The sequence below is a fragment of the Priapulus caudatus genome, unplaced genomic scaffold (assembly GCF_000485595.1).
Source record: "Priapulus caudatus unplaced genomic scaffold, Priapulus_caudatus-5.0.1 Scaffold596, whole genome shotgun sequence".
Lineage (NCBI taxonomy): Eukaryota > Metazoa > Priapulida > Priapulimorpha > Priapulimorphida > Priapulidae > Priapulus > Priapulus caudatus.
In genome coordinates this window covers 161595-174964 of record NW_014577657.1, presented here as the reverse complement: position 1 = coordinate 174964, position 13370 = coordinate 161595, and the positions used below count along the sequence as shown (strand labels likewise).

At 40.5% G+C, this 13370-nt stretch overlaps 1 protein-coding gene across 1 annotated transcript; it reads right to left on the bottom strand.

The window, feature by feature from the left end:
• Positions 1-3906: 3906 nt before the first annotated feature.
• Positions 3907-10555, bottom strand: LOC106811968. The gene is made up of 6 exons (XM_014815711.1): positions 10459-10555; positions 8877-9017; positions 7523-7673; positions 6459-6568; positions 6106-6250; positions 3907-4536 (listed from the first exon to the last, which is right to left on the bottom strand). Exons 1-6 carry the CDS (start codon positions 10553-10555, stop codon positions 4287-4289), a joined length of 894 nt encoding a protein of 297 aa, XP_014671197.1. The 3' UTR covers positions 3907-4286.
• Positions 10556-13370: the final 2815 nt, after the last annotated feature.

The following is a 13370-nucleotide window of genomic DNA, read 5'->3' as shown; positions in this document are numbered from 1 at the left end:
GAGATGCATCCATCGCATCACCATCCCATTCCATTCCATAGCCACCATCTATCCATGCCATTCCATCCATCCATCACTAATTACATCCTATCCATGTCCATCCATTGCATCCCATCCATCATTCATCCATCCATCCATCCACACCATCACCCATGGCCCTGCCATACATCCATCCCATCAATTCATCCATCGCATCCATCATCCATCTGATCCTCCACCATACCATCCGAGTCATACCATTGCTTCAATTGCTCTCTGCATTCCACTTCTCATTACCATCCTGGAGATCTGTCTAATCATCAGTATATAAACTGTTATACGTGTCCATAATCACCTTCATTACTACACCTATCAACATATTGATACATTACGTCATAGACAACAGATATACAATAAACAGATATACATATATACAGGTACTATTTACAAGTAAAATAATCTGCACCTAAAAATTGGGCAATTAATGGTAATATAAATTTATGCAGTTTATTTGAAACAAGAAAGTACGCACGTTACTTACATCCATAATTATTTCATGATTTCGCTCGGCATTACATGTTTTAAATTGATTTTCTCTCTCCCGTTTCTGACATTTGCCGTATAATCACTGCAACAAGACCTCAGCGCCGCAGTATCGGTTAGCATTAGACTACAGCTTACTATGCAGCTAGGTGCCAGCTTACATTAGTTCAGTAAACCACCGTAAGGCCGACGGTGCTTTTGGCCGGACTACAGGCAGCACTGTAGTACCTGCGTCATCCAACTCTATACAATCACGAGTGTAAAACCTGTTTCTACACGAGTGAAATACTTAGGCATCGCAGTAGTTAATGCATGTCCGAGCATCGGGCAACGGACGAAATCCATCATATAACCATGGATGTCACACCACGTCGCGGCCGTTAGTATCGCGCCGAACTTGTCTGAGTTATTTCCTGATACTATTATTGTTCTATATACACTGTCTGATTATGTGCTCGCGCATCGTATCAGCATAATGGTGCCGGGAAGCGAGAACTGCCATTTCCGAATATTATTTGTGGAAACAACGCGATTTCGCCATAATCGCGTAATTTATAATTATATTGAGAAACCGCTATTATTTGAAACGTCCATGAGCTATCTAACCCGGCTGTCCTACCAAATGTTCTCAGCAGACGGATTTATAAAATACATGCTCAAATCTGTGAACATATTAACTGTGCAGGGCAACTGTTCGACACTTATTACTTATTATATTTGTATATAAATATAAACATCACAACGCGATCAAATTGTCAACGAAGCCAACAACACATGCAATGACGAACAATGGCAGCGTACAGCAATGTAATCACGAATAACATTCGATATTTCATCAAACAACTGAACATATACAAGAGGTTACCCAAAACTGAAAATCCATATGCATGCTTATGGCTGAGAAAGAGACCATACCCATATATATAGGGATTCTTATCCGTTATTTGGTTGGAGCAATAACAAACCGTTTCTGTCACTGTTCTGATATTATTACTAAGATGCTCTGCTCAGTAACGTGCAGGGGCCTTCTAACTCAACTACTGAAGCAGATTCCTTCTGGTGATTCGAGCGCGACAGCTCGCATTGACACTATAGAGCGACAAATATATGGCCCGCGGCATAGGCTAGACGCGGACATCGAATTGGTGTTCCGCATTAATACGAAATAAAACTGCACAACGGTTAACCTAATGGGTATCCCAATTTTGTATAAAATACAAATAAACAGGCTGTTATGTGAGGAGGAATGGAGGAAAGGAGAGGAGAGGAGATGGAGAGAGAGTGGGGGAAGGAGGTAAGTAGAGAGGGCGCTCTACCTCCTCTACCTATCCATTTCCCTCCCTCCTCCTCTTTCCCTCCTCCTCCGACCTTCTCCTCCTCTCCTCTCCACACGCTCTCCCTTCCTCCTCTACCACCGTGGCCTCAGCGCTACCTTTCGCCCCTCCTCACCATCCTCCTCCTCCTCCTCTCCAGCCTTCTCCCCCCTCCTCCTCCACCACCTCTCCCACGTTCTCAACCCTCCTCCTCCCCTGCCTCTCCTCCTCTTCCTCCTCCCTCCTCCACCTCCTCCTCGCTGCCTTCCTCTCCCTCCCCTCCACCACCTTCTCCCTCATGTTCTCCCCCTCTCCTCCTCCACCTCTTTCTCCATCCTCTCCTCCCTCCTGCCACCACTTCTTCCCCCTGCCACCCTCCACCACCTGGCCCCTTTCCGCTAACTCTCTCCCTCTCTCTTCCTCACACCTTCTCCCCTCCTCCTACCGCCGCCACACTTCCTCCCCAGGTCTCGCCCGTCCTTCCTCCTCCATCCCTTTCTCTCATCCTCCTCTTCTCCCTCCTCCTCCTCCTCCAACCTCCTCTCCTCCTGCCTCCACCACTTACTTTCACCTTCTCCCCCCTCTCTCCTCCACCACCTTCCTTCGCCTCCTCCTCCGACCTCCTGCATGTATCACTGTTCAAACAATGAATAATATAACACAAGTGAGTAAATGTCCGGGGGTAATTGTCCGGAGGGTAAATGTCCGGGGGGTAATTGTCTCGAGGTAAATGTCGGCGGGGGTGATTGTCCGGGGGTAAATGTCCGGGGGTAAATTTCCGGGGGTAATTGTCAGGGGGTAAATGTCCGGGGGGTAATCGTCCGGGGGTAATGTGTCCGGGGGGTAAATGTCGCGGGGGGTGATTGTCCGGGGGTAATATGTCCGGGGGGTAAATGTCCGGGGGGTAATTGTGCGGGGGTGAATGGCATGGGGGGTAAATGCATGGGGGTAATGTCGGGGGGTAATTGTCCGGGGGGTGATTGTCCGGGGGGTATTTGTCCTGACACCATATTATATATATATATGGAGTCCCCAGACTTGTTGTAAGTTTCCCGTCTCTGGTATGGTTGCGTTTTAGCTTGCAGGCAATATGACGATCTACGTCTCTGATACCACTGTATGATTTCACTTTGATAAATTGAAGCTTTGTAGTTGAGTTGTGTGAGTTATGCCGTTCTAACCCTTGTTCCACATATTTATAGTAATAGGCCTCTTATACGGCATGATTCCTATAACATTCTCAGTAATGGGCCTAAATGCTTTCATATCCACAAACAGATGAGTATAAGTGGAATATATAATATATACATATATATATATCAAGAGTGGATAATAGAGATCTCTATTATCCACTCTTGATATATATATATATAATCATTGAGACACGACGAAGAGCCCTATCATGAAAGCTCGCATTTATAAATTTATAATTAAGGAAACACCGTATTTAATTATTCGTCCATGTCTTTATCGATTTCAGTGTGTTTTTACATCTCACTCTCTTATATGGCTGTTGTTACCATAAAAACGAATAAAAGCGATTTAGATACGCAATGAGTCTCATAACAATTGAGATACGCTAACGTGCGTCAACACAGCTGGACTAATGTGAATATAGCAGTCATCAAGATACGGAAACTCTCGAATCAGATGACGCACCCATTCTATATAAAGCTCTCGATCTCATTCAGACGGATTCTTACATGATCTGTCGAGGCTAGTTTCTCGTTTGACATGCCTCGCCAAAGATTATGTGTATAACAGCTTATTGCTTTACCTATGGCAGACGAGGACCTTTGTCGCTGGAATAACTAACGCAGTTTCCGAAGTGGCACTAGTGGAAGGCCATATACAAAACTAATTATTGCGAAGCCAGAATGAAAAGGCTACATCAACTAGCAAATCCAGACAGGGGTACGCGAGTGAAACGTAATTCTATCTGTAGATTCAGGATTGGACGGATTAAATGAGGAACGTAGATGCGTTTAGAAGGAGGAAGTACGTGCTACAACCTCATCACGTGATAAACCTAGTTTTACTAAACAGTTAACTTACCACTCCTCCATCCTTATAAGAAAAGATTTCGACATCGTCATCAAATTTCACATTGTTTTTAGGGGCCGTAGCTAGCGCGGGGGCAAGGGGGTTGTTAACTCCGCCACCAGAAGACGCGTAGGTATTTTACATGGGCAATGGCGGTCACATTCAAAAAGACACAACGCTGTGCCCTCAAACCAAGATGCGTTGGTTCCGCTGCCGGTTTTCAAACAGAAATAAATCTTGGACCATAATAAACATCTGTTAACTTTGTTTCGATGTAAGAATTCGCAACACTAACGCAGATTTTAATTAATCACCGAGAATACACAGCTCACCAGTCTAATAGATACCATTGGTGATGAGACGTCCACATTCACATATCAGCCATTAATATAGATACACCCGTATACATCACTCGGGCCACACAAGTCCTCTTGGTGTCTTAGGTGCGTCGGCTGATTTTGGTAGCGGAAACTCGGGTAAATCGACATCGTACTTGAGTTTTAGTAATTGTTGAATACCATCGTAGCCGCACGGAAACTTTTGGGACACAGGCAGATACTTCTCGACTTCCCGCCTCACTGATTCGGACACGGCGGGCAGCTTTTGGCGAGTTACCATCCTGACGAATATATCGTGTAGCAACTTCCCTCGGTTCTCTCTAGATCGTACGGTAAAAAGAATTATGCATATAAACCCGCATATCCAGAAATGAAAAAAATGAAAAAAAAGTATGCAAAATAATGTGAGTGATAATAAATAGAAATTAAATAATAAGTAAAGTAAAGTAGCATACACAAGAAACCGAATTCAAAGACCAAAGTTCCGATGTCGTGTCTTTGAGACGAACTCGCCATTTTCAATAATATCATGAATATATTTCTACAATGTAGGTACTACTATGTACAATGTGCTGTGGCTACATTACGTACATAACATGCATCGCATAGATATGTTCATTATAACAAGGGCGGATACTACTTTTCTTTCTTAATATCATATAACAAGTAGGGCTAGTATATCCCCACCTGCACCTGACGCTAATATATACGCGTGATTCTCACGGACCATGCACAATTAAACAAATAGATGTTGCTTTCATTACATTGCGCTAATGAACAAGGGATCGTTAGTACATCGCTTGGCGGCCGCCAGCTATATAGTACGCATATGTACTCACGAAAGCACTGATGCCGTTAAATGAGAAATGACGCTCTGTTAGGAAATTTCGCCTAGTTCTTCTAAATTTCTACCACTTTTATAATATTATGTATCACTTCACTATTACTTCTCCCTATAACACTTCCTATAACACTGTCATCATTGTATAGTTGTATAGTCACCCTAACTCTCCAAATTAGGAACACCCTCAAAACCGAATCTCACGTTAAACCGGGCGGTTTTTCAAGTACAACCACCCCTCCCCTCACACACACATGTAAGATGCCTCCTAAAAACCGAACATCACAGAAACCCGAACTAAATAGACGATCCCGAGAGTAGTCGGTATTGGGCGAGTTGACTGTATGTATTACCACTATATACTATATATGCTATCACTTCTGTGTTCGTTTTACCATGGCTTACTGTGTCGATTTCACGCATTGGCTGAATCATAACTAGAGTATACGCATGTAGGGTTCCGCTAAACTGCTCTTATCATTGCGAGCATAGTGTCAACTACTGTCGCAATATTTCCGAATGTTTGCTGTGTTCCCAGCGTTATCACAGGGGAACAGACCGCCATTACATCACCTGTTCGTAATATACCTCGTAACTGTAATATTATTAGCACATAGTGTCTGCTGCCTATCGTCGTATTAATTCCTATACGCAAATAATCCGAAGAAATATAGCATTAAATCTACTCGCCGTAGATCGAACTCATACGAAAATCATTTCTAGCATTATATATGCAAGGCACTCTCACCGAGACACTTATAACAGAGCACCCGCACGTATATGAGCTCGGTAACGCTGACTATTGCGTCTTAAAGTGAGCGTCGACTACTACTACTAGGTAATTGCTCTGCGCACAACTGTACGTAATGCTAGTGCTATCGATTTCAGTAGCGCGTACACAAACACGGATAAACACGCATACGACTGCACGCAAAAACAGGCAAACACGTCCGTACGCACGCACGCACAAGCACGTACGCGCGCACGCACAAACACTCGCATGTCGTTAATAATTATAAATTAATGACATTGTTATAAATATACGTACTCCATAATCGTGTTTATGCTGATGATGTAGTCAGGTGCTTCTTTCCACGTGTGGTTGATTAACCACGACTGACTATGGGAGTAGACTATCTGCCCATTAGCAGTCATCATCCTCCACATCGACTTGGTTTCTTTTATGCTGAAAACTACAGTCAGATTTCGTTAATCGTAGGCTTCATGGGAGGAGGCTGGGTTATTGGATTGCGTAGTATGGAACGCAATTGCGCGATATATTTGGCTATCATCGTGCTTACTGAGTTTCAATTTCAATGTTCACCGCTGATTTTATAGCTCAACGGTATTGAGTAATAATTTTCTCGAACCCACGTGCCGCCCTTCCACACACGTGCTTACTAAGTTTATGCTGGATTCCGATGAAAGGTAGATCCTCCATTAATATAGTTCTTTCGTACGGCGTGTAGCCACGAAGGTAACTTGGCATAAACCCCGTCAGTAGCGCCGCCCTGCAACAAAGTATCGCCACACGTCTCAGACTCGCCATTCCATTTCGAATACAGCGCCACGTTCAAGGTAACACGAAGTTATACGTAGGCGCATCTGAGTGATTGTCTGAAGACTCGATTCAGCTCGATATTTTTTCTACTTGTTCACTTGTGATGAGCACAGTGACCGGGATTGTCATCATTTGTATATCGACTATAAGAAAAAAACATGCAAGGAAACTTAAACGAAACCTTGCCGTAATTCAAGCGGGCATCACGCAGCATTGATTGCGCAGATGTGGCTTGCTCGACAATGTAAAAACGTATGGAGTTTCCAAAATCGACGATGATAGATGCGTACCGACAGAAAAAAACGTGATATTGCTTCCGGTGCGTGCTAAAAAAACTAAAGTTCATGCCCAGAAGCATTAAATTGACTACGTGACGAATTTTCTATGGTCAAATTAGTGAAAATGTTGTTGCCATTTTTTTACATTAAAAGTAAGAACTAACGGGACTAAACGTATCGTCAAATTCTTACCTGATAATATTGTTTCTCAACTAGTTAAAAATCCAAAAAACCTGGACGATTTGATATTAGTGTTCCTAACATTAATTGCTTGCTATGCATGGGCTATGTATGCGTCACGAGTGTATGTTCACATCGAACAATAATATTATAGTAAAATAAGGAGTATAATGCAGCAATTTAACCATAAAAAGTAAACAGAATTACTTATATATATTTTTTATTTTTTACTATTTACGGTGACGTAATCACTTTAAGACGTCGCATTTCGAGCAGATGAATTGATTTTTGTGCGTACCTAATTGTTTAAGCATAATTATCCATGCATGCATTGCCGTAACGATATGTGCAGAAGTAAAATACGCGCCGGATAATACCGAAGTTCGACGATCGAAAGGCAGCGCTTATTTACATAGTGGTCCTGCAAAGATGCGTGATGCACTTACTGTGAATCGATGTCGATTACGCGACCATCTAAGTGATGCTTGGTCCTGTATTGGTTTTCGGCAAGCGGAAAGCGCAGTCCCACCGGTATCGCATCGTTATGTTGCGGTGAAACGAAGGCGGACATGAATACGCCATGTCTGTTTCTATCAACTGCAAATAGCATGAAATGGAACGGTTAAACGGAGTCTCGGCATTTAAGAAGGAAACGATGGAATTCACAGACGGAACTCGAACAGCGCCAAAACAAAAACTCGGAATAAAAAATGTATAATAAAAACAACAGACTAAGAAACACTTCGAAGATTTCCACAGTAATGAGGCGTTTTTTCGATTGAGATTTCTATGAAGGCGACTAGTTCTACCGGCTGACTTCTAGGCCGCGCCGACCTTCACAGATTAGACAAGGCATATTAGAGAATACAGAGAGAAAAGGAAGAGAAGAGGAGAGACGAGACGAGACGAGATGAGACGAAAAGAGACGAGTAGAGAAGAGAAGAGAAGAGAAGAGAAGAGAAGAGAAGAGAAGAGAAGAGAAGAGAAGAGAAGAGAAGAGAAGAGAAGAGAAGAGAAGAGAGGAGAGGAGAGGAGAGGAGAGGAGAGGAGAGGAGAAGAGAAGAGAAGAGAAGAGAAGAGAAGAGAAGAGAAGAGAAGAGAAGAGAAGAAGAAGAGAAAGAGAAGAGAAGAGGAAAGAGAGAAGAGAAGAGAAGAGAAGAAGAGAGAGAAGAGAAGAGAAGAGAAGAGAAGAGAAAGAGAAAAGAGAAGAGAAGAGAAGAGAAGAGAAGAAAAGAATGAAAGGAAGAGGAAGAAGAGAAGAGAAGAGAAGAGAAAGAGTAAGAGAAGAGAAGAGAACAGAGAAGAGAAGAAGAGAAGAGAGAAGAAGAGAAGAAGAGAAGAGAAGAGAAAGAGAAGAGAAGAGAGAGAGACAGAGAAAAGAGAAGAGAGAGAAGAGAAGAAGAAGATGAAGAGAAGAAGAAGAGAAGAGAAGAGAAGAGAAGAGAAGAGAAGAGAAGAGAAGAGAAGAGAAGAGAAGAAGAGAAGAGAAGAGAAGAGAAGAGAAGAGAAGAGAAAGAAGAGAAGAGAAGAAGAAGAGTAAGAGAAGAGAAGAGAAGAGAAGAAGAAGAGAAAGAGAAGAGAAGAGAAGATAAGATGAGAGGAGAAAAGAGAAGAAAAGAAAACACAAGAAGAGAAGAGAAAAGAGAAGGCAAGAGAAGCAAAGAGAAGACAAGAGAAGAAGATAAGAGAGAAAGAAGAAAAGAGAAGAGGCAGAGAGAAGAGAGAGAGACAGAGAAGAGAAGATAGAAGAGCAGCGCAGAGAAGAGAAGAGACGATAACATAAGTAGAAATAAAACTAACGAGCGTTGAGTCTGTCACTGACGTCAGCCATCTGGCCCTCTACGCTGACGGGATAGTAGGCATTCACTGGTTTGTGGGACTTCAGCGCCATCCTCACAGATACGTGCCTCTCCGCCCGAGCTTGAAGCTCAGGTGAGCTATCTGGACATTTATTTTTTACTCATCAGTATTAGCGGCGCGAAGATAACTGGGTGCATAGGCAATATGACGCATTAAACTATTCTACAATATATATACATACATACATGCATGCATGCATACAACATACCATACCATTGCAATGCGCATGCCATGCACATGCATGGCATGCATACATACTTACATACATACATAACATAGATACGATACAGTACATACATACAATACATACATACGACAATACATTACATACATCATTACATACCATACATAACATACATACATACATACATACATAATATACATACATTATCATTACTATCATTACATACATACTATTTACATACATACTACATACCATACATACATACATACATACATACAGTGACATACATACATATCATACATACATACATACATACATACCATACATACATACATACAATACATACATACATACATACATACTAATACATACATATCATAATAATCATTACAGTACATACATACACATACATACATACATAACATACATACATACATAACATACCATACATACATACATACATACATACATACATACCATACATCATACATAACATACATACATACAATACATACATACAGATACATACAAGCTTACATACAGTAATCATACATAATACATACATTACATACATACATACATACATACATATAGTATCATACATACATACATACATACATCCATACATACATACATACATACAATACATACATAAAGCATACATACATACATACATACATACATACATACATCACACACATCAGCACACACACACACACAGCCCACACACACACACACAGCCCCCACCACATCCATACACACATACATACATACATACGATCACATATCATCACATACATATCATATACATAATAGCATACATACATACATATAATACTAACTACAATACACTCATTAGTATACATACATACATACATACAGACTACATACATACATACATACATACATACATACTACTACATACATAACATACATACAATACACTACATACGATATACACTACATACATACATTAACATTATATAGTATATATATATATATACATATATATCAGGAGTAGATAATAGGTATTCTCTATTATCTACTCCTGATATATATATATATGTATAGATATATATATAATATGTTATATAATGTTTTATTGCAGACATGTTACTAATAGTTTTATCATACACAAAGATCGAATGGCTGAAATAGTATGAAAATAATGTTAAAATACTGAAGAGGAATAATGTTGAATACGGAAACAAATTTATACAATATATATAAAAATTTTACTGGTAGTTATTAGTGTATAGTAATATTAAATAATGCCATGATTCTTCATATGTTAGTAAAAGACATTCTTATCGGTGTACATTATAAACATATACTTACCTCGCGACACCAGCATGAAAAGCTTGAAACAGTTGACATCATCAGGGTGCAGTATTTTATAAATGGAATTCCCTAGTAGATCAACCTGTAATACCATATTGAAATTTGTAAGACAATATTATATGAATTATGAATACAATTAATGCACGCCAGATTACTATATATATAATATATTTTATATATATATATTTATAATTAAAATACCCGATGGAACATATTCTGCCACGAACGTTTTTCGCTTTATTGCTCTTCAGGTGCATCTTCATCGGAAAACCTTATACTACACTGACCACAACACAGCCATGCATCGACACACAACACACACATCACCACATTCGCGCTCGGTGGGGAGCCCCCGGTCGAGACAATTGCGGGGAGCTATCGTGGTTGATCTGATCCCTCAGCCCCGCGCGCGCGCGCGCAGCAACATGCACCACACACGACACCACACACACATGCATGCACACATCCACACACACACCACATAACCAGCACACACCCACACACCACAACACACCACACACACCAACCAACACCCACCGGCACATGCACACACCACCACCACACACAGCCGTCTCAGTACACACCCACACCGCCGCACACACAACACCACACATGCAACAACACACACACACAATCACACACACCACACACACGACACACCAAACACATGCCCACCAACGACACGGACACCAGAGACACATCACCACAGTCAGCAGCAGGCACGGCGACGCACACGCACCACGCCACGACGCGCACACGCACACGCACACGCCACACCCACGTGGAGCATCGGTCCACACGCACACGCAAACACGGGATCCGGCACAACGCAGCACTTCGCATAGCACCACCCAAACGCACAGCCGCACACAGCCCACACAACGGTAGCACACAACCACACGGCACCGCGCACGCCACAACACACCAAGGCAGCACGCCACACACACACACAGCCCGCGGCCACACACACCCACACACAGTACCAATATATATATATATATATATAATACTATATATTATAAATCTATATATATAACGCTAGATTTAATACAGTTATTACCGCATAAAATAATTTTGAGGTAAGCCTGCGCCGCGATATCATGCTATGACAGTGACGTCACTTTCATGCCGCATCAACGTCAGCAGGATTTTCGCACATTCCGTACACACTTCCTCTCCTTATCATTACGTTAGCGTGTAGCGGTAGTTTTAAACCTGATGGAATCCTTAGAAGTTCACGAACGTTTCTCCGAGACGTAATAGGGATGGAGCCGTTTGTTCTATTGAGAACAGCACTCCATATCATAACTCTAACGAGAACGGAGAGAGCAACGAATTATATATATATATATATATGTGTGTGTGTGTGTGTGTGTGTGTGTGTGTGTGTGTGTGTGTGTGTGTGTGTGTGTGTGTGTGTGTGTGTGTGTGTATGTGTGTGTGTGTGTGTGTGGCTGTGTGTGTGTGTGTATATATGTATATACCATCATATTTTAAATATTATAGTAAATATTAAGTAAATTTTTGTATTTAGGTATTAAATGCTGATGCTGATTTATTTTATTTTGCACTTTTTATTCATTTGTACAGATCATTTCAGATAGAAGTAAAAAGGGAGAGAAATAAATAATATTATAAAATCGATAGTTTTAAGGTGAATGTGCGTAGTGGTCAAAGTAGCAATAAGCTTTCGAGTTAACCACTACCATAGGTAATAACATGTCTGAGGGAAAAGTACAATTAAACTAAATATAGGAAATAAGAGGGAAACAAAATATATACATACATACATATATGGAACAGTATCTAGAACAAAAAATACAATTGATGTAATAAGTAACAAGAACAAGAAAGCAATTATAATATAATATATAACTAATTTCTAATGGTCCTAAATAACGTACACTAATTAAATTAAATTAAACATTTTTGGCTGTATACGTACAAACAAAATATATACATATATACATATATATGGAACAGTAAAACAAAAAATACAATTGATGTAATAAGTAATAAGTAACAAGAGCAAGCAAGCAATTATAATATAATATATAACTAATGGTCCTAAATAACATGCACTAATTTAATTTAATATGACAATATGCAAAACGATTTTGTATGTGACAACATTAGTATGAAATACACGTCTATAGATATACAACTTTTTAAAACAATTATTGGTCCTGCCGTATGCGTTTCATTTCAAATAGTAATAAACAATACAATTAACATTAAAACATTTTAATTTCGAGAGAATCCAAAATATTCACTCAAGAGCCTGTTTCGATAACCGATCTGCAGTTTTTGTCAAGCTGTATCGTCGCGGATGAGCTGTCGAAAATGTCGCGTTTATGGCAGATAGGCAACCAAATCTGACAAAAACTTCTCACCACATTTACTACACTCACTCCAATCGCAAAAATCTTTTGCGTGCACGTCTACTTGCTTCCTTGACATTATCACCTTGAACGAACTATTCTAATAAACTCGTATTATTTTAAAAACGTATGGAAACACAGTTTAACAGTTTAGTAAAACAGTTCCAAACGCTTTCTTTAGCGAAGAACTAATTTCTTGAAGTTCGCATGTGTCATATATTTTGTTTAATTAATGTTACTTACACCTATACTATTTCACTTGTCATTTTCTAACGGCTATATATTATTATGCAGCAGTTTGAGCTAGCCTAAGTTTACTGCGGTTGTGGGCACTCCTTCGTTTACGAGGATTTGCAATAGTAGTACCAATTTGCAACCGGGCACTAACCAATAATACACCAGTGCTCTCGTAATCGTAATCATAATCGTAATTGTATAATCATAATTGTAATCGTAACAAATTTTGCGTTTCCGTCGCGGTTTGGAATATTTAGGCGGCAAACACAACCCGGCTGGCCCACCTACTTT

Coding starts and splice junctions, on each gene's coding strand:
- LOC106811968 (XM_014815711.1), bottom strand. CDS start 10,555: ATGGTATTACAGGTTGATCTACTAGGGAATTCCATTTATAAAATACTG. Junction 7,674..8,876: donor CAGTGACAGACTCAACGCTC/GTTAGTTTTATT, acceptor TGCTATTTGCAG/TTGATAGAAACAGACATGGC. Junction 6,569..7,522: donor GTAATCGACATCGATTCACA/GTAAGTGCATCA, acceptor ACTTTGTTGCAG/GGCGGCGCTACTGACGGGGT.